Here is a 26,169-nt window from a genome sequence, read left to right on the forward strand (position 1 = left end):
GTATTGTGAGAAACTATTCAAAAAATTGATCTAAGTAATTGTGTCCTTTCATCTTGAAAGTAAAATTACATTCATCATTTGATATGTTTTTTTAGGCAATCATTTATTCCGAATTCGACTAATTGAAATATTTAGAAAAAAATAATATTTTATTATTCGTTAATCAAAGTGGATCCTTTAAGGATGCACCCTCACTTACCTGGTGTGTGGGTGTTGCACATGCCCCAGGAGGCCAGGACTAATCCTTGGACAAGACCATGGTCTATGGGTTGCGCAAAGCCCATATATTGCTTGGTCTGTTGTCTACAAGGATACTTGGTTGTATATGTATTTAAAAAAAAAAAAAACTAGATTCTTATTTCACGAGTAATGATTTTCTGACGCCTCCCACCCCCCTCTGACACATGGCCCATCACAGAATTGTAGATCATTTGTCTAGGGATACATATAATCATAAATATTTTCTTTTATATCTCGAGGCAAATGATCTACGGTTATGTGATGGGGTCGTGTGTTAAGGGAGAAGGGGCGTCATATTATCACGACTCTTATTTTATTCGTATATATATATTTTTCTAAATCCAAATCCCTTACTAACACAATAAAATTGAAAAATAGATGAAAAGGGAATGGATCTATTCATTGTGATTGCAACTAATCTTTATAATCAAAGGGTATACGTAGATTCGTGACCATTGGATTTCATGTTGTAATACATAGGATTGCGTGTTTCTTTACGAGTTTTTTTGCCATGAGTCTACGGATCCCGGCCCATAATTCAAGAGGGGAATAGGATTTGGTCCATTTATCACATTGGGTTAATCCAAATCCCCAAATAGACCTAGTTTGGTTCGGCAAGAACAATTTTAGGGTCCAGCCAAACCCCTATCATTGTAATATAGCAAATTTCCGATATCAAAAGAAACCATCAATGGATGGCTGAGATTGGATGATATTCTTTGGACAATCTCAACCAAACGTTCATTATGATCTACAGGATAACTCTATCACAGCCGTTCGTTTCTTTTGAGGTTAGAATATTCCTTTCAGCATCTCCTTCCTCACCAACCAAGATATACGGTCGAGGCAAGAAAGATTAGTTGGTAAATGAGTTAAATTTTGGTTCGATTAAACTGGTCAAGGAATGGTCCAGCTGCGACGTCTTCTTGACCCCACACATTGGATGACGTAATTCCCTTGATGAACATCCAAGTGGTTCGAAGTAAGGTATGAAGTTAGGAAACATTATTCAACTCCTGGAGTACAGAATCTGAACTTCCTAAAGTAACTACCAAGTGTACAGGCGGAGTCCCCAATGACATTTTTACCCTTTTCGTCCAACAAACTCCCTCAACGTCAAGAGTTGTTCAACCAAAATTAAAAAGCGAAACAGAAACAGAGTTTCGATCACTATCTCTTCTTCGATCCACCTCCGTTAATCATGTCTTTCTCCCCTAACTCCGTCTCTAACGGCGAATCCAACGCCGTTAACCTATCTCCTTCATCCACACCAGGCCGTCTCGCTTCCGTATACAGTGAAGTCCAGACAAACCGTCTCAACCATCACCTCCCTCTCCCTTCTGTCCTTAAAAAACCATTAAACATCGTCGATGGTCCCAATAGCTCCGCTGCAGGAAACCCAGGTTACATTTTCAAACCTAGATCCATCAATTTCGTTCAGTGATATATTTCTCTGTTTTGTGTTTGATTTCGTTTCTATCTTTGCAGATGAGATTGCTAAGCTCTTTCCCAATCTGTTTGGTAAACCATCTGCTTCGTTTGTTCCAAGCGATTCGGGTTTGGAATCAGATAAGAAGTTAAAGATTGGTGTTGTGTTGTCTGGAGGTCAGGCTCCAGGAGGGCACAATGTGATTTCTGGAATTTTCGGTGAGTAAAGCTTATTTAGTTAATTTTTTTTGGTTGATTTAATGGAATTGTGTTCAAGTTCGATTTTTTTTTTTTGCGAAAATGATGTTTGGGTTGGTTTTAGATTACTTGCAGGATCGAGCTAAGGGGAGTACTCTTTATGGGTTCAAGGGTGGTCCTGCTGGGATCATGAAATGCAAATATGTTGAGCTGACATCGGAATTTATCTATCCTTATAGAAACCAGGTTAGGCTTTGATTTGTTCTTTGTGGGTTGCGGCGAATTGCATTAAATTGATGTTTGTGAATTGTGATCTGTTGTTTTCAATGAGTTTATGATTGCATGGAATGCTTAGCAATGTTAAGTAATTTTGTAAATCGGTTATCGATAAGTTTGTGTGGAGTGGAAGTAGTAATGTTGCTTGAAGATGAAATGAATTCGAGTTTAGAATTATAGTGTTGTAAATGATTTTGCTTGGTAATGCGAATGCGATTCTCAGGTGATAATTCTGAGGTAAAATTCCCAAATGTAGACAAAAATTGAAAATTTCCGAAAACAGTATACTATTCATGTTAATTCCGAAAATGGTAAATTCCCATTTTCGGAGTTAAAATATTTTCTTTAAAGTGAATTTTTTCCCTATTCTATAAAACAGTAAATACTTTCCCTATTTATTTTCAATAAAACAGTTAAAAAAGTTCTGCTTTATAAAACAGTGAATTTTTTTCACTACTTAAACGAAAATATTTCAATTCCAAAAATGGTAAATTACTGATTTTGAAATTAAAATAAACAGTGTGTCGTTTGGTAAATTTTTAATTTTCAGCTCATCTTTTGGTAAATCACCCTTATTCTTAATGGTAGATGTTGGAAATGACTCGGTCACATATTTTTTCAGTTGGTTTTATGTGTATTTGTGAGTGGGCATTCATGCATGTGTGTGATGCAGATTTGGCCATTAAGATAGTGGGCAACCATGGATGGTTACATGTTCGACATGTCCACATATGCATGTGGATATGCATTATGTAGTATTTATGGGTTTTGTGGATCCATGTGTGTATCTATCTATTTAAGTGTTCGTGCATTTAGATTTCAATGAAGTAGTGATTAACCATTTCAACTATTTATGGTATGTAACACTTTGCAGTGTTACACTGGGCCTTCCATAAAGTGTTGTATGAACCCGGGATAGTATCTTAATACATTATTGTCATCAAAGCCATATCTGAACAATTTGGGGTTAGCTAATAATAATAACTTATTTTTAATTTTCTAAACAGGGTGGATTTGATATGATCTGTAGTGGGAGGGACAAGATTGAAACCCCGGAACAGGTTATTCTCTTGTATATTTTACAAGGATTATTCAAATTTTAACGTTGTTGACCTTTTAATTATGGACTAATTGAATTCATATGCTCATGCTTGTCAGTTTGAGCAAGCAGAAGAAACTGCGGTGAAGCTTGATTTAGATGGGCTTGTAGTTATTGGTGGAGATGACTCAAACACAAATGCTTGTCTACTTGCCGAAAAATTTAGGTATGGTAGAGGCTATGTTTTTGTTGTTCCAAAACACTGTAAAAAGGGAGTTATCCAAGCATTTGCATCTTCTGCTAATAGTATCTTTAGAGTTCCACGAGTAACTTTTGCATTCTCTAATTTTGGATTTCTGTTCTATAATGGTTAGAGAAATTTTACTATTTATTCATGTCAATGATGTGGGGATCCTCTTGTTGCAATTTTTTCTTTTTTTGAATGGATTGATCAGGGGCAAAAATGTGAAAACTCGGGTGATTGGATGTCCCAAAACCATTGATGGTGATCTGAAATGCAAGGAGGTTCCCACAAGTTTTGGATTTGATACAGCATGCAAGGTGAACACTTTTACACTTCTGATTTTCACACTTTTAGTTCATCTTCGCTTATATTGTTAGCATTTTTTTATGAATGTTTATTATTAATCAATTAACTGTGTTTTTTTCTCCTGATAATACTTTCCTTGGATTTATTTGTATTATTAAGCAAAATTTGATCATAAGAGGCACGCAGTATGTTCTCCACTTTGACAGTTTCTTTTTCTTTTCTTCATCTTCTTCCACTCTCCCCCGATATGATTTAATTTATTCAACTTCAGATTGTCAACACCTTATTCTCTTTGGTTGATAATTGCTTTGAAACATTTGGTCCTAGGTAAGTGATTACGTTGATGGTTATACACGTTCACTAATTCTATCATAATAATGTCATGCAAGCTCAGTTTGAAGGCAATTCAACATGGCCATTTATCTTGCTTAAAAAATAAATATGAGGCTCAAATCAATCCCGTATGAAATTTTTTGTTTTGAGCATGGTGTTGTAATTCCATAGAAATATACCATTATAGGTGTGCTGATTTAACTCTGCTCATGCAGATTTATTCAGAAATGATTGGAAATGTCATGACGGATGCTCGGTCAACTGGCAAATACTATCACTGTAAGTTAATGATTCTGGAGCTTATCTTATGAGGTGCTCTTGCTCAACATTCTGTGCTTATTCCTATTTACTTCGTAGTTTGACTTAAACCACTTATACTAGTAAAGGATAATCTTGGTGCTAAGCAGAATTTCAGTTACTGGCATCAGACTAGCCAGTCTGTATGCACCGTTGCGAATGGGATAGAGTAGCTCACAATACAAGAATGTCTTGACCAGGTGATCTAAGAATTTAGTCAGGGTCCCTATGGAGGAAGGCGATTGGTACTAGGTATGGGTTTCATAATGGTGGGTGGGTAATCAATGTCTCATCTTTATCCAAAAATAATATAAAATAAAATAAAAAATCAATGTCTCATCCGTTGCCTAATAGATTTGGGATTTGGAAGAGATCTAGAATTGGGGGACCAATGTCCCAGTAACTACCCTATGGATCTATGGTTTCAAGGGGTGTTTTAACGTCTCCTGTGAATTCAAGAAATGTGTCCCCTGTCTTGTTGGAGAAGGGGATGTAGTGGGGTTAACCATTGAAGAAGGTATTTCCTTCCATCATCTCTCTTTTTTTATGCTATCAGAGCATGCACGAAAGATTGTTGGAAATTGAAGATCGACCATTTTCTAAAAGGATGTACGGTTTCGGAGGAACTTTAATGATGAGATTTTTTAAGAAGTATTTTTGCAATGATATGGATAACAAAGTGTGCTTGTGGATGAAGATGACAGGGGGATACAGAGATAAAACTCAAGCGGTCTTACTGCACCAGTCAATCATATTAAAAATTATTATTTTCTTTAAGTTTGTTTATTGTGTCATCTGGGTTTCAAGTCAATGAGAGCATTGAGGTTGATACATGTTTTTAGCTTGTAAACCGTGCTTTAGCACACAGTTAGTTGGAAACTATTTTGGATCGTTTCCCTGTTAAAAGAAAAGCCTCCATGGAGGAGAAGTATGATAAAACTCATCCCCCCCCCCCCCCCCCCCCCCCACACCACACACCACCCACCCACCCCTTCTTCTCTCCCATAAAGCGTGAAAACTCTGGTTGCATATCACTTGTTTGTACGCTACATGATTAGGGAACCTTTAAATTTCTTTGTCTCTACAGTTGTGAGGCTTATGGGGCGTGCAGCTTCTCACATTACATTGGAGTGCGCTTTGCAGACTCATCCAAACATAACTATTATTGGAGAAGAGGTACTTACTGCAATTTCTTGTTTCTCTTTTAAATGATTTATCCGTTCCTGTTGTTTATGTTTTTTGTAGTATTTAAACTTTCCTTAAAAAAAGATAATTGAAAATATTCACACAATCCATTCATGTTGGTGGTTGAACTTGTTGACTATAATCAGACTAATGGTTGGCATGTATGATGCTGCTGTCATGACCCCGGGATCATGGAAATGTAATGATCCTACAGCCAAAAGTTCCTTGTGTATACTATTTCAAACACACTAATCCCACAAAATTTTTGCCAAGCCCTTTGGGTGCCTAGAAACTACAGACCAAAACTCGGCCTGATTTGATGTTTTCTAACCATTTGAGTTGAGCTTTTTTTTTTTCATGAACCAAGACCATAGGCTAAAAATAATTTGGGTTCAAGCCCTTTATGAAAAATGCTCAAATCCAGGGCTAGAAAATATTACTTTTGGGTTAAAGCTCCACCAAAGGGTGGGCAAAACCTTGATGGGCGAGCCAGAAAGATGGCCATGAGGTTAGAATGGACCTTACAACATTGTTTATGTAGGGGTATTGTCATTATAGTTGAGCTTTACAATGGGTTCTATAATTTAAAGTAGAGAAAGGTTTTTATCTGTGGCTAATGGAGCCCTTCCAGTGAAGCACAAGCATTCTTTGTATAATAGTAATAGATTTGCCATCTTCAGCTATCAGCAATGTATAACATTGTGAAGTTATCCAAAAAAGAAATCTTTTCCCCCTCAATTGTTTGTAGTGGATTGTCATTCCCAGTATAAAAGATTGGCCATCTACAACAAATGTGGCCTATTAACTGTCACTTTAATTGTACTATGTAGAGTAGGATCATGCAAATTGTTCAAAACTAAGACAGTTGTGATTCTTTCCATTGGAGGTTGAAGAGACCATGCTAGAAGTGGCCAAAAGACAGCTGGCCCGAGCTCTTAGTTTGATAGAATAGTTAAAACCAAATGGAGTGAAAACACTTTAGAGGTTAGTTCGTATGTTCTCTGAAGATACCACTCATTTTGGCTGGACCAGATCACTGAGTGAAAGCTCTTCAAAACCTTGCTGTTCCCAAACTGAGATTTTTCTGTATAATATTACATGATTCTAATCACCTTGTAGGATAGGTCTCCCTATCACCTTCAAGATTCATAACTATCATGCATTCGCAATCCTTAAAAATGGAAGCTTTCTTGATAATCTGTTACAACTTTAATGTTGCTGTATAATATTTCATGATTCTAAACTCCTTGTATAATATCTTTGTTTGCAATCATTTTGAAAGGTGATGCAAGGTTTGTGATGCTAATACCCCCATGTTCATGGGGACTGGTATCTGGAATTAGTGAGTGATTGAGAAAATTATATTTTCAATTGGAAATTTTTTTTGATGCTGCCTTGCATTGAATTGCCAAACATCATATATTAATTGATCAACTGTCTTGAATGCTTCCTGTATACATTTTTATATGACAAAGCTTTATGTTGCCACAGGTCGCTGCCAAGAAGCAGACTTTGAAAAATGTTACAGACTACATTACAGATATGATCTGCAAACGTGCTGAGCTCGGCTATAATTATGGTGTCATACTTATACCAGAAGGCTTAATTGATTTCATTCCTGAGGTAAAACTTCAAATCATATCGTACACATTTTTTTTTTCCTGTTTAACTTTCGTGAAGCATACACCTTTAGGCGGATTTCTAATATAATGCATCGGATTGGCTCTAATATGTTTAGTAACTCTTTTGGTTTGTTTATGTTCATATTACAGGTGCAACAGCTTATTGCAGAACTGAATGAAATCCTAGCTCATGATGTTGTAGATGACGATGGTCTGTGGAAGAAAAAGCTTCGTCACCAATCTCAGCTGCTTTTCGATTTTTTACCCCAAGCAATTCAGGAGCAACTGATGCTTGAAAGAGATCCACATGGAAACGTGCAGGTAACTTTTTATTTATTTATAGGTGTAAACTAATTACTTTATATTTTCTGTTTGTTTAATTGTTCTTCAATCAATATGGAGTTGATAGGGCATCTTTGTTACTGTACTTAGGAACGTAAATTATTTTTCTTCATTTTCAGGTTGCCAAGATAGAAACAGAGAAAATGCTTATTCAAATGGTTGAAACTGAGCTGGAAAAAAGGAAGCAGGAGGGTACATATAAAGAACAGTTCAAAGGGCAGTCTCACTTTTTCGGGTATCGACCACTTTTGAATTAAATCCTCTTTTAAGTCATGGTTCATCCCAATTACTATCACATGTTGGTCAGTTGATGATACTGTTGTTACTGGACATAATTCTACGGTAGTTATACTTTAGGCTGAATTGAGCATATTCTTGTGTTTGGGTCTGATACTCTGATGTTTAATGGCATTCTTTTTTTTCTTTTCTTCCAATGGAGATACAGTGGAACATAATTTCCTTTTATTAGTTATTATCTGATACTAGAATTTCACTTGCAGTTACGAGGGAAGATGTGGTTTGCCTACGAACTTTGATTCTACTTATTGCTATGCATTGGGTTATACTGCAGGAGCCCTCCTCCATTTTGGAAAGACCGGGCTCATATCCTCGGTTTGTAGTTTTTATCTTTTCTTTATTAATTTCCTTCATTGTCTATTTTAAGCACCTCTTATGAAAAGTCCTTGATTGCTGGGCTTTTCCCCACAATTCTCTGTTATTGAATATCTAGGTTGGGAATTTGGGTGCTCCAGTTGAAGAATGGACAGTTGGTGGGACTGCTCTGACTGCACTAATGGATGTGGAGAGGAGACATGGTATGCTCTTGCTAACTTTCCTTTACTTATCATAAATTGTGAGGGACTTTGAATCCCTATTATTATTAATTTATATTATTATCTCAGAAGTAATACGAAAAATGTGGTTATGCATTAGTTTCTTTTCGTATCTCTCTCCCCTAACTCGTAGAATTTCATAATTACGATTATTTCGAGACTAAATTAACTCCCACGAAGATAAGATTTTAAATGTAGAATTCCAAAGAAAACAGAATTGAAGGGTTTTCGGGTTAATTATTTGTGAAGGTGCACTGGGGAATTTTCTATGAAATATGATTCAATCATGTGGTTTTATTAATTTTTCAGGTAAGTTCAAGCCTGTGATCAAGAAGGCAATGGTGGAGCTTGAAGGTGATTTCTTTTTCTTTTTTTCATATCGAGGCTATATTCGGTATTTGGTCCTCTAACCAAAGGACGCTAATATAGGCGATCCAGTAGTAAACATTCCCCTTCTGTTTTCTACTGAATGTGATAAAAAAAACTAATCACATTTATTTACGATGATGAAATTCCAGGTGCACCATTCCAAAAATTTGCATCCATGCGGGATGAGTGGGCCCTCAAGAACCGATACATCAGTCCAGGTACAGTGTAACCTCTATGTCTAGATCATTGCCTTCTCCAAAGCACATTTACCAATTTTTAAGTACTTGTTGGTCAACTCATTAATCAGCAAAATTGATTTGGTTTGGCCTGTTTGAGTTTCCAACAAATTGGCCAATAAAATATCATTTTTAGGGTGAGTTGATCATCAAGAATGGAAGACCATATTTAAAATATTTTTTGAGTTCATGAACAATGACAGACTTCTGAACATTCGTTCTCTTTCGTTGGTCATTGTAACAGGTCCCATTCAGTTTAACGGCCCCACATCCAACGTCGCCAACCATACTCTATTACTGGAGCTTGGAGCCCAAGCCTAACAAATTTACCAATATTATGGACTCAAACAAGATGGATATTTTTTCACGTGTTCATGCTGCTGCGAAGGATCGAATAATTCTCATTTGCCAAATATATTTTCAAGGTATCAGAGAGAAAAAAACAGAAGGAGAAAAGCAAGTGATCTAATTTTCGTAATTTTAAGTTTTCGTCTATTAGAATTTAGGGTTTTGTTGGAGGATAGTAAGTGTATTAAGCAGTTTGCTTGGATTATTGGAATTGAGAATTTGGAGGACACCTTATATTTTCCTTTTCTCTCAAGAGTGAAAGTTTGTGTGGTCTTCTTCTTGCCTATATGGTTGATGCTCTCATTCTTTAATTTCTTTGAAGGGGTCTTTGGTTGGAGGAACAAGCACCCAACTTAAGATCAGACCTAAAAGCTCATTTTTAAAATCATAATCACCAAATTGGCTCTTCCTGTTTAGAATTTGCTTGATGATACAAACAGACTTAGTAGGTGGTATTATGGTTCAGCTCGGACTCGTGAAATACAACAAATCAAGTACTAACAAGTCTACCACTAAAATTGTGCGGTTTATGGATGGAATTTTTTCATAGATACGATGCACCGAATTTGACATTTGTATGAAATGAATTAAGCAACTTAAGCAAACTAAGAAGCCAATTATCTCTTCGACCCAACAATTGAGGTGCTTCAAACAAAGCGAGCCTAACCAACCAAATAACATGGTTTAAAAAATAATGACAATGGTTTCAATTTCTCATGGGCTTGCACAGATGACTGAACTAAAAATTTATCAAATTGGTTGGATCCTGATTTAATTTGGTTGAACTGATTTACATTTATAGCAAATAAAAAAAATGTCATCAACCAATTATATAGTCAATGTGTTTTAAAAATATGGGTTAGAAGTTTCAGAATGGGTTGATTTTGGCTAACTTGACCTTTCATAAAAGAGTCGTGATCTTCTGAAGCCCCCTCTGACACACACCCATTGATGCGGCATGGCTAGAACCATAGATTTTTTCCCTCCGGGATACACAACTGTATTATAAATATGTGTCATTGCATATCCCGAGAAAAGAATCTATGATTCCAACACATTCACAAATAATTACTTTCATTATTATTCCAAAAATTACCTTCATTTATTTTCACTGAAAAATAACATTCACAAAAGCTAGCGGTCCGCTAATCGAACCAATTGTATAACAAGTCCAATCGAACCTGGTTGGACCACTGGTTCGGGCCGGTTTATAAACATTGTTTGAGACTTTGGAACAAGAAGTTGGGGCAGAGAAAACAGACGAGATTAGTGTTTGATGTAATGTTCCTTGTTCGAAGATTAGCTTATAATCCAACTCTACGCCTGCGATGCTATTGTACGCCTTCATCTTCCCCCAATAACAAACTGTTTGTTGGAGGTTCGTCTCTCTCTCTCTCTCTCTCCCTTTCATCTTCCCTTAATGTATCTGTTAATGGTTTTGGTGGTGTTGAAGGTCTCTCATGGGCAGTAGACGAGAAGTCTTTGAAGGACGCTTTCTCTTCATTTGGAGATGTCACCGAAGGTATAAAAAATAAAAATAAAAAGCTAAAAATTTACTACTAATCCATTAACAAACATAAATTCTTGGTTCTTAGCATGAACTTGTCCCATCCTTCACATGTTTGATAGAATGTCTGACTGATCATAATGTTATCTTTTCATCTGCCTTCTCTTCCTTTATAATAGAAGGACAAATGGACAATCTTACCCTTAACAAACTCAAAGAACTGTTAGAATAATTCACCTATATAGGTTGAAGTTACTTCTATCTTACTTGCATAGGAACTTATTTGTATTTATTATGTTCTACATTTTTATGGAGTTTGATGTTATGAAATCTATACATTGGACAGTTAGGATTACCCGAACAGTTATGAATTTTTCCTTGGTGATCTATGTTATTGTTATGAATATGGGTCTTAACTACCACCAATGTGCACAAGATGTCACCTTTATTATAATATTAGTGTGGGTTGTAGGAAATTAAGCTTATATTTATACATATTAGATAATGGGTCTCTGCGGACAAAAACCCACGTCAACATTGGCAGGTGCCCATTCACTGGGTATATGTGGAATGTGAACATCGATACACCGTTTAATGGATGCAACACTTGGCACATATGATGGGTCCTCATGGAGATATCCTAGACATAAGCATAGTCGTTCACTTTGTATGCCATATTTTGGATTGTCAAAACAACAAGAAAAAAGTCCATAAGAATAAGCCTCACCTTCTGCATAAGAGTGTCTTTACTGGACCGGCCTTAATACGTAACAATTAACTTACATTTCTTGAAAACCTTGTGTCGATTTATGTTTCAGTGAGGATCATGTATGACAAAGATAGTGGAAGGTCAAGAGGCTTTGGGTTTATATGCTTTTCAAAAGACAATGATGCTAGCTCTGCCAAAGATGCCATGGATGGAAAGGTAAATAGATGCTTATTATAGTCACATAATTAGAGAGGGGTGTTTTTCCTCTCTTTCTTTCTTTCTTGCTTTTTTTGTAAAAGAAAAAAAAAATTATAGGATCATTGTCCCCAAACACCGAAGATACAAATTGATTATGTGACCATTGCAGGCATTCTTAGGTCGGCCATTGAGGATAAGCTTTGCTCTTGAAAAGGTTCGTGGTGGACCTGTGGTTGTTCCTCGCCTTTCTAATATAGGAGACATCACTAATCGAAATAATTGAAATCTTTTTGGGTATGATCTCTCTTATTTCAATTATCTTTTCTCACCACAGCCCTTGTGGTGATAAAATGAACTCCTAGCTGTACTTGCAACATTATGTGTATGGTCGTCATCCATCTTAAATTGGTACATGTTATTAACTTATTATCTCTCTTTAACAGGCTCTTTGTCATCAAACTCTGATGGCTAGTATACTGTCAAATATAAAACACTGATTTAAAATTATTAAAAGGGTTCAAATTGAAAAGATGATCTTATGTAAATCATTTCTGGCTGGATTTAACATAAAATTCCACCAACAATAGTGATTTTTTTTATATAGTATTTCTTTCTTTATTAACTCTTAAACATATTTCTATGGATCTTAGACCTTGCACTATGGTGACAAAGAAGCAGCTGCTTAATAAATTGCCTATAATTGATGGATGAAGTAGAATGATTAGTGTGGGTCCGCAAACAATATATAATAGTGAAGAAATGCATGACAAAATGTGCTGAATTCATGGTCAAAGCTTTGGCTACAATGAGTCCCCAGTCTTCACAGACAATAGAGGAAACTCCAAAATAGTTCTTCTCATCAAATGAGCCATCCCTTTCTGTTTTGTACTTAGGGAGAGAATTGCGGGGGTTTGCTGCACTTATTGGTGAACAAAAACGGAATTCTTTCATGTATGTCACATAAAAAGTTATAGCAGAACTATCCAATGTTGGATCCTTTTTGTTTGGAGCCATCTAAAGTGGGGACTCTCGTCTTCTATCAAGGCTATCTGAGGTCAAGTCCCTCTGGTAGGAATTATGGGACTATTTGAGGTTGGGTCTCTCAAACTGGAGCTATCTTAGGTGGGCACCTTGGGTGGAATGGGATCTGGGGCTGCCCAAGGTTGGGTCTCTAAGAATATAGGTATCTGAGATAAGGATATTTGGATGGAATCTTGAGTTACGAAAGGGTTCAGAGTCGGCTTTTGGAGCTGAAATGTTTTCAAACAGCTTCAGGTCTAGTTCAATACTGAAATTTCTAAAATTAATTTGAATATCTAATTAATCTTAAAATAATTAAAAATCACCAATCCAGGAAAAAGCACTCCACACCTGGCAACTTAAAAAATCATTGGTAATATAGAGCTAAAAGCGCTCATTCCACAAGATAATTCCACTTCTTACTGTTACAATTTGGAGAAGTATCAAATGCATTTAAAAAATGAAATTTAAACAAATGATGGAAATCAATACTAGACAATATATTCTTATTTCAATTATCCAATTAAGGCACTCTTTTGAAGGGAATAATTTCCAGTATTTCGATGTAGGTTGGTCAGTCATGGAAACTTCTCTCCTAGAGTACAATGCTGTTACATTATAATTCTTGATGTTGCACCTCATCAAAGAAACTTAGAAGATTAAGCCCCAAATCACCCAAAAATTAGAGTATTAGGATGAGGGGACAATGAAAAGCAAGGTAAGCAAACTTGTAATTTCTTGTTTTGATCGTACTTGAATTTTGTTATATCTGGATGTCTAGCATTCAGTTATTTTGTTGAAGAGTCATGCTGGAATAACATTGAAATTGACATCGTTTGGGACATTGGTGTGCATAGAACCATAGATGCTTCTCACTCGTATCTCGATGAAAGGCATCTATGGTTCTCTAGACACATCCATATTAGCAATGTCTGAAACGATGTCAATTTCAATGTCTCTTCAGCATTTTCCTTTGTCGAAAACTAAAAATGATTCTTGAGAACAGATTTTTTGCCTTTCCAAGTTGAAGAAAATCATTAAGTCACTCTTTAACTTTCTTCTTTGATCTCCATTATTGGATTGCATGTCTTACCTAGGGAACAATACTGGACCATTGATCTTGAAACACCAAGATTTGTCTATTTGAAGACGAACCCTATGGTTTTGATGGCAGACATGAGCATGTGCAAAGCAATAGTTGTACATGAGTATGTATCCATGATGGGGACGATGATTAAGTTTGGGTTTGGACAACCTTACCTGATTCATTACACATAATAATAAATAAAACAAATTCAAAAAACATGTCGAGGTTTTCATTTCTTTCTAACGTGACGGTAAAAAGTACAAGCTTTTTTATACTTACGTTGTGAAATATTTCCAAACTTAGTAGTTCTTCATCAGCTTTAAAAGAATAATGATTTTCTTACGCCCCCATCACAGAACTGTTAGATCATTTGTCTCGGGATAGACAGAACCATAAATCTTTTTCTTGTGTATCCCGATGCAAATGACTACTTTCATTGTCTCCATCTATTACATTATTTTGGGTCTTCCTCTTGCTCTTTTTCGGTCATATTTTTTTTAATGGGGTTGTAATTGGTGTTCGTTGCACCTGGCCTAACCATCTCAATCAAATTTCTTTGTTTTATAAAATTTTCCTTTTAATTTGATTGGGATGTATGAAAGAACTAGAACCAAGAAAAGAAAAGAAAATGAGTACATGGATATAACTGGTCCCAAGAACTACAAATGCTACAAAACAAAAGAAACTAATGAGACCAAAATCACAACTGTCACTGAAGAAGATTGAAACAGAGATGGGTTGCAGTGAATCGCCTCAACGCCCAAGATTTTCCAGCTAAATACTACCAACTTTTTGTGTTCAGAGCTGTTTTGGTTGTAGCTTTTGCAATAAAAATTCCTTGGAACCACATTACTGATTTGGCAATATGCCTTCCCTTGGCTCTTATGCCTTAAATTTTTTTTTTTGTAAGATAATCTTGACTTACCCACCATGTTTTGCTGTATATTTTTAGACCCTTTATAGGATCAATGGCATATGTCTTCACCTTCAACTTCTTATCAAAAATCTTGATATTTTTTTCTCAAAAAATCCGTTGTCTTTTTCCAAAATTATCGAAACATCCCTTCCCACCCCCACCATCTTCAACCTCTTGTTAGAGCTCTTTTCTTTGATTTGATTTTTTTCCCCAAAAAATTCCAAAACTTCTGCCATATGTTATCCCATTGTTTTTTTAATTTATTTTTTTTACTTTATGGGAAATGTGGAAAAGAGCTTTATTGGAAATATGCCGTAAAATTTTAGATTAGATTTTTCTTATATATTTATTTATAAAATATGAGTCACGATCTCTTGACTCATGAAAAAGACACATGATTCTAACAATTTAAATGCAAAATCCAATGATTGAGATTTATCCTCAGGGTAAGTATTTGCGAGATATGTGTTGTCAGGATACACATAAATCTCAACTGTTGGATATTGTCTCTAAACGGTTAGGATCATATGTTTTCTCATGAGTCATTCTTCATGAGCGAACGTATTCCAACCTATAAAATATAAAGAGTTGTTCAAGATTGTATCTCATATCGCACATCTTGACACGAATGTATGTAGGAATCATAGATACTTTTTGACTCGTATCTTGATGAAAAGCATCTATGGTTTCATACATATTTTCACGTCAAGATGTGCGATATGATGTACAATCTTGAGGCCACTTGTGAACTATTCAAAATATAATATAATGTTTTTGGGCAAGACTTGGATGGTGCTGAAGATGAATAATTCAAGTTTTCTTTTAATGACTGAAAACCTTAACCAACAAAATGGTTTAATATGACATATAGGTTTTGCATCAACAACCAATCAAGCATGTATTTTTTTTTGTCCATAAATGGGACCCATTCCATGTGAGCCAGGTTGTACCATATAAAGTTCCGTACGGTGTGAGTAAAATATTATGGTAGGCAAGCGTGTCATACACTATTAAATATCTTTCCCCCTAACAAGTTACGAGAAACTTTAGTTTCACTGCCACATCTTATGTGACTTGAAGAACATCAAATCCTTTTGAATATCTTTATGGATACAATACAAGTATCAATGTCATACGTGTGGGTCTCGATAATTTTGTAAAATATTTGACCTCTATCTCTGGGAGAAATCGAATATTAAAATTTGTAGTTTTGTACTTTTTTTTTAATGGTACTTTTTTATTAGATAGTAATTAACATACTCTCCATAATAGCTTTTAAGAGAATAAGTTGAAAGTGAAAATTTTATTATCACTATTAATAATTTGATGTATTTAATAGAAATTATATGATTTAATATCATAACTTATTGGATTGGTTTTGGATCAATAATATCTTGATACAAGAGGTTGTGTGCTTAATACCCAATGTGAGTAATATTTCCTCGCGGCCACTCGTGAGGTGTTCCCTCACTTACTTGGTGTGTGTGATGTGTGGGCATTGCATGTGCTCGAGGGAGGGGCCCATATGCCTTGGTTCCTACCTTAGCTCATTTGGTCTCCCTAGTTAGACGCAAGTCCAGATGCCCCCATTATCATATATATATATATATATATATATAGGGGGGGTTCGTTGACAATCTTAGGTCGACAATTTTGGTTGATAAAATTTGTCCTATTTTCTTAAAGTTGTCGATTAGGATGGCTTCTTGTGAGGATGATCTCTACAGTGAGGAGATCATCCTCACAAAAAATCAGCCCAATCTAAAACTTTAATCCCATCAAAAGTGATTTACAAATTTACAATAATCGACAATTAAGAATTCTTCAACATTTTAAACCACTTTTGATGGGATTAGAAATTTCAGATTAGGCTAATTTTTTGTGAAGATGATCTCGCCATAGAGATCTTAGATCATCCTCACAAAAAAGCTTTCAATCGAAATTTTAAGTCATATAGGACAAATTTTGTTAACCAACATTATTAACCTAAGATTGCCAGCCAAACATTACTATATATATATATGATACATGGGTTGATCCATTATCGATATAAAAAATATATTATATTCTTTAATATTGAAATTAAGTTTGATGTTTAATATATTTTTGTTTAAATTTTGGGTCTCCCATTTCATGTATAGACATTTAACATAGTAGTTGATGTCTAAACCTAAATTTGATAAATTTTTATAAGAGTCGTGCTAGAACTTTACATCGATTCCGACATTCTGATGTACATTTTACTGTTACTTCAACATTATATTTTTATAATTGATTCTGAATAATAAAAAATAAGTTGAATATTGTAAAAGTCGAGTTTGTGATAAACCGACTAAGTCACGATCACATCATTTAAATAATAGAAAATGCATAGAAAAATAAAGAATACGAAGGTTTTTACATAATTTGGCAAATGTGCCCTACATCCACGGACTCGCGGAGTCGTTCCACTATAAATCTCACGGTTATATGACCTCTTCTCCCAGTCTTCCCTTTCATCATTTTTTCCTTCCTCCTTCCTCCTTCCCTTTACAATGGCCTTAGTCCATAAATAGGAAAAACCTTCCCACCTAGAAAAAAAATCTTATTCCTAGTTAAGGGATTTAGCGTGATTTGTCATGACACGTCATTTGAGAGAGAATTCCCCCGACCTTGACCTTGGGTCTTCTAATTTTAACCTTGAATTCTCCCGACCTTTTGTCTTTTTGTTCCCATCTTTCCTTGACCCTTAACTTATATTGACCTTCCTTTGATCCCGACTTTCCTACTCTTCTGGTTCTTCAACTCTCAACTCAAATAACTCTACGTATTCACCTCGAGATATGTGTTGATGGTGCAAATAAACAACTTAGATGAAAGATAAATTTATCCCTCCACAAATACCATGGAGTTAATGGGTTCAACAGAATAAGGTATTTTATAGGGTTGTCAATAGGTCAAGTCTGGATTGGATCGATTTTATCTTGGACTAATATGATAATAATTGGATCAGACAATTGTCAAATTAGAGTTTTTATTGGATCTCAATATATAATCTCATTCTAATAAAACAGATCAAGTTTGGTCGGATCAAATCTTATTTGATACACAAAATATAAATAAAGATTATATATTTAAAAATATGTATAATGTATATAATTTTTTACATTTTATTTATCAAATTGATCCCTATTCGATCAAGACATGGTTGATCTAGAATTTGATCTAATAGATTATGAATATCAAATTCATATATGATCCTTTTTAAGTTATTGAAACGGATCGGGTTTTCGTGTCTGATCGGATCCATTGACAAGTTTTGTCTATTAAAATAGCAAAGACGAGCCACTGAAACGTTGCACTTGTTAAAAATAGACTTAAAATTATGGGCCCCAATTGCATTAACAGTTTCCGTCTACACTTGACTCATCATTTTGCTTCCAAACAAAAAGCCATTATTGACAAACATACCAATAATATTCTCTTTTGATTTTCGTCCCCACTCCCTTTTTTTTAATCGGTTGGGATCCGTTGACTCGTGAAAGTAATGGATGGTCAAGATTTATTCAAATGATACTTGATTTTTTTCGTGATACATGTTTATTTCGATTGTTGGATTTCATATCTTAACAATTAGTGATTTTCGTAAAATTTCATGATTTATATGATCCCAATCTTTTCTAGATACTCTTCTCCTTAATTTATTTTGTCCAACATTAGGATTCTAATCTCTTAATAATCAATGAATAATGCCGAAGTGACCTCAAGATCAGACCTTACATAGCACACCCTGACGTGAAAGTGTATGGAAATCATAAATGATTTCCTTGAGATATGATTGAAAAAGTATTTATGATTCCAATCCACTTTCACGTCAAGATATATTATATGAGGTCCTATCTTGAGGTCGCTCCCGCACAACTCATAATCAATTAAAGTTGGTTGTCTTATTAAGAGTCCGTTTGGATGCAGTTAAAAAATAACTCTTTCACTTAATTTTAAAATTTTGTTTGCATTAATTTTAAAAAATTACTTTTTAAAAGTGAAAAAAGTTTTAATTTTTTTAATAAATTATAAAATAAAATTACTTTATACTTTCTAAAAACTACTTTATCTTAAAGTTATTATTATTTTACCATTACTTTCCACTTTGCATCCAAAATAGGGCTAAGTATTTGGATTGACGTGGAAGAGATTTTAAAGTTCATTTTTAAAACATCCTTAAGATTGCTTCGAGGTTGTGCTTTGGTGAGAAATTAGCATGGGATTATAAGCCCAAAACCAATCCAAGACGGCCCTAAGAATCTGTATATGATTTAGGAGTGAAAAATTATGGGCTGTGATATTACAATGTAAAAATATGAAAATATACTTAAATTATTTTGTAATAAAATTACATTATTAGTTAATGGGTTCGATTATCAAATAATAAATACATTGTTATTTTATAACAAAATGATTTAGATCATCCATAATGAATGTGTTAGTGGATCTATTTTGTGTTAGATTAATCAGTTTTACTTGCTTTAAGTGCTCCAAGTTAAAGTGTGTGTTAAACATGTCAGAAGTAAAGGATCAAGTTATCTGTGGCCAGCCTTTTACCTTGCCACATCTACATATTAAACCTCATAAAATTTCAATTCAATTGATTTTTATTAAGAATGAAATATTAAACTTTAAATTTAGAATAATTATTTTCTAATGCCCCTTTCGACACGCATCTCCTGATGTGGCATGTGGTAGAATCATAGATTCTTTTCCTAGGGATATACAACTGTACATATTTACGAGGATGTATAGATATGTATCTTGAAGGAAAAATTCTATGGTTCTAGTCCAGGCCATGTCGAGAGGCGTGTGTTAGTGAGGATGTCAGAAAACCATGATCCTAAAATTTAATATGTACATTGGAGATGAGCATAAGTTTGTTTGTTAGCATGTGTTTCAGTTGCATATGTGACACTTTTTAACATCTCCAATTACGAGCCTTGTTCATATTTTTATGATATGGTAATAGAGTGTCGATATTCTAGTTAGAAAGTTTTCACTCTGTCAATACTCGACTAACGTGGCAGGGATACAGAGTCAGACCTTTTTTCTCGGGATACACACCTAGACATCCCCATAAAAGACGGATAGTTGAGTATCCCAAGAAAAAAAGATTTACAATTCTATATCTATGCCACGTCAGCAGAGTATTGAATGAGTGAAGACTTTCTGATTACAAAATCATTAATCATGCTAATATCATCATCCAAAATTATGTATTATTTGTTATTGATAGATAGGGTTTGAATCCCGAGGAACTTGTAGGCTGACATCACTGGAATGTCCTCCTTTGGCGGATGCTAAGGCAGCTTTATGCTAAGATAGTACTTAGCAGCAATGGAGGTTGTCAACGCCACATGTTACCAAAAAAAACTGAAAAGGCAGCATGGTGTGAGCACCACCTCCTTTACTCCGTATGTGTCCCATTGACATGATATCACCAATATTTGGATTTAATCACCTACTCCTCCAATCACAATAATATCCAAATCCCAAGTTTTAAAAACCCTTGATATGTTAGACTTTTTTTTCCCAACTTCTGGGTCTCTTAAAACACTTGGCTCACTTGAAGTTTGACTAATCCTCAAGACACGACCAATCCCCTTCCCCCACATCCACCAGGTAATTTCTGGGATAAATCCATGAGAATGGCCCTTAACGAGGAATTTGAATTCAACCTTAACCATGTCACAAACTCTTAGATAGTTTATTTTCTTATTGACACTACCTCAACTTGAGTTTAAAATGCTCATTCTTAATCCTATGAATTCAATTCAACTAAGACAATCAAGTTAATGTTTTTATTTTGACAGTGATATATGATGTTTTAATTGGTTTCTCGCCCATTTACTTTATTACTTGACTTATTTATAGATTTTTTTGATTCTCTGATTGTATCGTATGATGTTCAATGGGCATCACATTTGTAAATGATGAGTCATCCTTGTTTTGGAGTTTCATGCACAATCGATTATGCGTGGGGAATACATGTCGGTGCGACGTCAAGGTCAATCAAACTATCTCTATTAGGTTCAAGCGCAATCGATTCTACATAGGGTTCGTACATTAGCACGATATCAAGGTCAGTCATTGTCAAAGACGCATGATTGCTCATGAGGATATTTACCAAGGACTCTGCATTAAGCGCTTTCAGAGTTGCATCATAATCAATTGGCTAGATCTCTATACATTAGGAGTTGAGTCGAGGAGTCGAGAGTTCACGATCTAATTGTTGTGACTCTGAAAATGGGTAGAGTTTTCCATGAACCCACACTATAAATAAAATTAGCCCCATATCACAAGAAGTGGCACTAGTTGATAACAACAATGATGGGTCCATAAGAAATTAAAGGAGATCCCTTAACCAACCTCACATGGTAATATGGTGTCACTCATTGCATCTAATAATTCCTTTCCTTTTCTCATAACCATAATAACCCAAGTTATTAGGTCGGTTCCACTACCTTAACAGATGAGCAACATTTCCAACTCCAACATCATTTTTGCCACGTGTTAGGATCTCCTCATTAGCCCAAGAATGTTTGATTCTCTTCTTGTCGAGATACACACAGCCGATATCTATTTGATTGGCTATTATCATTATCAAAGCCTTCGTCGCAAGGACTTGAGATTAACGCAAGTTCTTTTATTCCACTTTTTTCCTAGTCATGTTTTCTGTCATTGAAAGTGTGAGTCGACTTTAATTGGTGAAAAAAAAAAAATCCTAAATCCATGATGGAAATGAGCTCAACTCATATTTCATATGAATGTATTTTCTCACTACTTCTGATTGAATGAGCACGACTAAGGAATTCTAAATCATGATTTTAAAATCCAATACCTTGCCTTGTCCACTCCGAATCTTTTCGCTTCATGCAAATCTAACCATTTAAATTAATATAATGTTATTATTATTATTATTTTTATATAAATAAATATAAGCGTTCTTATCTAAAGTTTAATAGGCACTTTAAATAGATAACAAACATTTAAATCATTAAAAATAATAATACAAATTTGAGTAAAAACCCAATTGAACATCTAGTATTTGAAACGGGTCCATGTGATCAACAATTCAGAATGAAGATCTTACCTGATTGCCTTTTAGATCACAGTTCATCCAGGGGCAAAGTTAGTAAGGATGCAGTTGCCCTCATAGAACTTTGAGATACCCTATTTTCAATTAATTGCATGCCTTATTTGCCCCCAATCCCTCCCCCCTTATATTGTCTCTTGATTAGATCATTTCTAATAGACTAATAGAAAATGACTTAAATATCTCTTTTTCAACTTTTTATATATATATATATATATATATATATATATATATATATATATATCTCCCCAAAACTATTCGTTTTCAAATTCTTCAATGTACCATTAACTATAGTTTGCCCCACTAAAAAAAAAAAAAATCCCGACTCCAACCCTAGATGCATCGTCAATTAAAGTGGGTCTAAATCATGTTCTAATTTCTATAATCAATAATATAGTATAATTCAAATTTTAAAATCAATTTCAATAATTTGCTTCAAAACAATCCATAATAATAATAAAAGAGTCGTGCAAGAGTGACCTCAAGATTGAATCTCATATCGCACATCTTGATGTGAAAGTAGATAGAAATCATAAATACTTTTTCACTCGTATCCGAAGAAAATCTACGACTCCATGCACTTTCAAGTCGGTGTGTGTGATGTGAGGTCGAACTCGAGGTCACTTCAGCATTATTTTAAAAAAAAATTATGAAATAAGAATCTATCCATAGGATTAATTATTAATTTACATTTTCAGTAGACCTAGACGTTCATGAATAGTGGGCCCAAGAGTATACCACGTGTCAAGAATATAGGTATAGGCTTTTCCCAACTCTTGGAGCAGGGAATTTGCTCCCCAACTTATCACAGCTTCTGAGAGAATTGGAGAGAAAAAGGAGCTTTTATTACTTCTCTCTCTCCTATTCTTTAATGCTTGTAGGGTTCCTGTAAACGGAACCATGTGCGCTGCCCAAGAAAAAAAGCAAGGAAGAAGCTTCATACCACCCACCACTCCTCACACCTCTCCCTCTCTCTCTCTGGGAGGATCTTCTCCAATGGAGAAACCCAGATTTGAACCAGAAGCCCAAACATCTCAAGCATTATCTCCTAGTAGTAGTGGTAGGAGAACCAACGATCCCAACTCTCCCGAGTTCGAGTTCTGGATGATTAGAAACCCATCTTTCCCCCAACCCCATCTCCTCTCAGCTGACGAATTGATCGTCGATGGCGTCCTTCTCCCTCTCGACCTAATCTCTCATCACTCTGACCCATCTAACTCAGACACCAAAATCAACCTTTCTGAAACACCCAATCCGGAACCAGAATCAGACTCCATTCCTGAACACGGTCCAGGACCAGAGTCATCGACCGCGTTATCGACATCGAAGCGATGGAGAGACATCTTCAAGATAGGTGACAAGAAAACCTCCAATAACAAAGAAGACAAAGGCAGAGACAGAGACAGAGACAGAGACAAAGAGAAGAAGAGAGAAGAAAGATTAGTAGCGGTGCGAGCACAGGGGCTGAGCTCAACATCAATATCTGGCCATTTTTGCGGAGTCGTTCGGCTGGAAATAGTGGAAATCGGCCTAAAATGGGGAGTGGAGCGGCAACTCGGAAGGTGAGTAGCGCACCGTGTTCACGCAGTAACTCGTCGGGTGAGTCGAAGTTGAGAAAGTGGCCAAATAGTCCGGGTCGAGGTGGTGGGATCCATTTGGGTAGGAGTAGCCCCGTTTGGCAGGTTAGGCGTGGAGGTTCGGGTGTGAAAAGATCCGAACCTGTGGTTCGGAATGGTAAGACCGGTGGTGGTGGTGGTGGTGGGAGGGGTAGGGTTTTGAATCTTAATGTTCCAATGTGTATTGGTTATCGTCAACCATCGAGTTGTAGAAGCGATGAGAACATTTTGGTTGGTGGCCGCGCTGGTGGTGATGGACGGTCCAGCAGCGGCGGCGCTGGTGATAGTGGACAGACCAGCGCAGGTGTTAAGTTATTTAACCTGCGCACCCTCTTCTCTAAGAAAGTGTATTAATTATATATGTTATTAACTTTTTATATATATATATATATATATATTTTTTGTTTTGAGTCCAACTAGCCTTACTAATACAGTGAGAAAAAAAGATTTACTAAGCCTCATCCACCGTCAAAAGGACCTCGAGATACCTAAAACAAGTCTCCAAGATTCGTATGAAATGTTGTGATCTTTTTTGTGTATCTCGAGGCCTTTGACGGTGGGTGAGGCTTAATAAGGCTTTTTTTTCCTCACTATGTTATTCAGGAGGAAAGTGTTGGTTTATTGTTATATTACATAGGTATTAACCATAGCTTCTCATTCTAAAAAAGGTTAAATTTTTTATTTATGTTTGAAGTATTTGTTTCTTTCCCTATTTGTAAGGGTGGTTATGATGTGAGTGTTTGATTAATCTTCCTTCCATAAGAGGGAAACTTACATACTTTTAATGGCATGGCCCATGGGATTTGTAAAATATATTTAGATCAACTCTAGTATTTGGGATGAAGTTTAGAGGAAGACAGTGTTGTCGACAATATGCCGATTGATGTTTATAAACCTTTTACATCCAAATTCTTTGAATTGGTATGAATTTCTTACAAAAGCATGCCAAAATTTTACCTACGCCCCAATCTTCTATTCTTGGATATCAGTTTGGTATTTGCTCAAGAAATTTTGATGTCAAATTTATGATTTATCGATTTTATTTTATTTTATTTTTGAAATCAAACAAAAGAAATAGAGAAATACCTTTGATGGTTCTTGTTCTTTTATTGATGCATCTTTATGCTCTTTCTTTATTTTTAATGATCGTGATCGTGGTTTTTGTGAATCTACAAAGTCACTTTGAAAACTGTTAGGGTAATGTAATAGGATATATGATGCAATGTAACAGAATGTATTACAATACATCAAATCAAATCTTAATAAAAGCAAGGGATTCGGATCTTGACTTTGTTTACTGAATAGCTTTAATTGGGATCTACCTTAGGATTCCTTAGGCTCCAAATAAGTCCTCCTTAGGGTATTGTGCTCAATCAATCTATTAATCAAATCTTTTGATTTAACAAAAGAATGCTGATTTTGTGATTCAACTGGACAGAAAAATTCAAAAACTCACTGATGTGACATGTGCAAGGAAATGTAAATTTTTTTACATTGAGATACATAATTGTGCGTGTTTATGGAGATGTGGAGTTGTATATCGTGAGCCAAAAATCTACGTTTCTTTTGCACATGCCACATCGGTGAGTTTTCTACTTTCAAAGGATAATTGGTGCAAACAAGTATGTGTTACTGTTGTGAGATGTGCTCGGAGAGCTAATCGAATCATGTAAATCTTTGTGTTCATTTTAATTCAATTTTTGCTCTTGTTATTTCTTTACAAAACAGTCTCTTAAGGATTATTAATGTGAAGTAGAAATAGAATACTTCATCAAATAAGGTCAAGTTAAAGCATATAAATTAAAATATTTGAAAACTATTAGCAAAAGCATGGGAATGACAATTTTGCCCTGCCCCCTAAGAGTCCTTTGGAGTTCGGCTTTCCACGCCTTTAAACGGTTTGAAGACGATTTTGACATAAAAAATGAAAAATCGAAGTAGTTTCAATTTTCAAGGAGGAGATGGTTTTGATGTTATGTGGGCATTGATTATCTAAGCATTTAAAAAATATATATATTAAATTCAAAATATTTAAATGTATATAATATTTATTATGTAAAAGGCTAATACACTCTTTTTTTTTTTTATTAAAAGATAAAATGAGAAGGGGTATTAGGAAAAAATAAAGTATTGGATAATACTAACATCCCCAATATATATATATATATATATATATATACACCCTACCCCTTAAAAAAGTTTATATTAACACCCCAACATTTGCTTGTCTCAATTGTTTTTCATTTTAACTAAAGTGTAACACGTAAAATGTAGGAAAAATTGAAATTTTCCCAATTTGATCGAGGAAAAGGAAAATAAAAATGTGTTAAAGGCAATACAAGGCAGGGCAGGGCTTAGAAATACTACGTGGGATGAGGATGGGCTAAAAAAATTAAACACGAGTTAGGGTTGGAATGAACATAATTAATCGGGCTAGAGGTTGAAATGAATTGAGTTCGGATTCAATGATTTTTATTTGATGTCAATACTAGGTTCTAAATACTCTTTGATATAAAATAAATAAAGTTTTCTTAGTGAAACAAAATATATAATATAATTTACATTTTTAATCAAATGTAATAATAAAAAAATTAAATATGTGTTGTTTAGAAAAAAAAAAAAGGTTTCCTGAGAAGAATCAATGTGGGAATCTCGAGGAATCGATTGAAGCATTTTTCTTCACTCTGTGTTTAGTTT

General features: G+C 35.0%; 2 protein-coding genes and 1 pseudogene across 2 annotated transcripts; all 3 read left to right on the forward strand.

Moving 5' to 3' along the window:
- The first annotated feature begins 1,354 nt into the window (after window positions 1–1,354).
- LOC147390168 (pyrophosphate--fructose 6-phosphate 1-phosphotransferase subunit beta) lies at window positions 1,355–9,581 on the forward strand. The gene is made up of 16 exons (XM_086458684.1): window positions 1,355–1,643; window positions 1,729–1,887; window positions 1,991–2,112; window positions 3,150–3,203; window positions 3,301–3,407; window positions 3,637–3,742; window positions 4,280–4,343; window positions 5,449–5,537; window positions 7,038–7,169; window positions 7,319–7,489; window positions 7,630–7,745; window positions 8,011–8,122; window positions 8,241–8,325; window positions 8,653–8,697; window positions 8,862–8,930; window positions 9,193–9,581. The coding sequence occupies exons 1-16, from the start codon at window positions 1,442–1,444 to the stop codon at window positions 9,267–9,269; spliced, it is 1,710 nt and encodes a 569-aa protein (XP_086314810.1). The 5' UTR covers window positions 1,355–1,441; the 3' UTR covers window positions 9,270–9,581.
- Window positions 9,582–10,407: 826 nt separating this feature from the next.
- Window positions 10,408–12,150, forward strand: LOC147390169 (glycine-rich RNA-binding protein 4, mitochondrial-like). The gene is made up of 4 exons (XM_086458685.1): window positions 10,408–10,674; window positions 10,750–10,818; window positions 11,622–11,728; window positions 11,880–12,150. The coding sequence occupies exons 1-4, from the start codon at window positions 10,578–10,580 to the stop codon at window positions 11,991–11,993; spliced, it is 387 nt and encodes a 128-aa protein (XP_086314811.1). The 5' UTR covers window positions 10,408–10,577; the 3' UTR covers window positions 11,994–12,150.
- A 10,514-nt stretch (window positions 12,151–22,664) lies between these two features.
- LOC147390170 (uncharacterized) lies at window positions 22,665–24,151 on the forward strand (annotated as a pseudogene).
- The last annotated feature ends 2,018 nt before the right edge of the window (window positions 24,152–26,169 follow it).

This window comes from Akebia trifoliata, chromosome 11, assembly GCF_017979445.1.
Source record: "Akebia trifoliata isolate Shusen 1 chromosome 11, ASM1797944v1, whole genome shotgun sequence".
Classification (NCBI taxonomy): Eukaryota; Viridiplantae; Streptophyta; class Magnoliopsida; order Ranunculales; family Lardizabalaceae; genus Akebia; species Akebia trifoliata.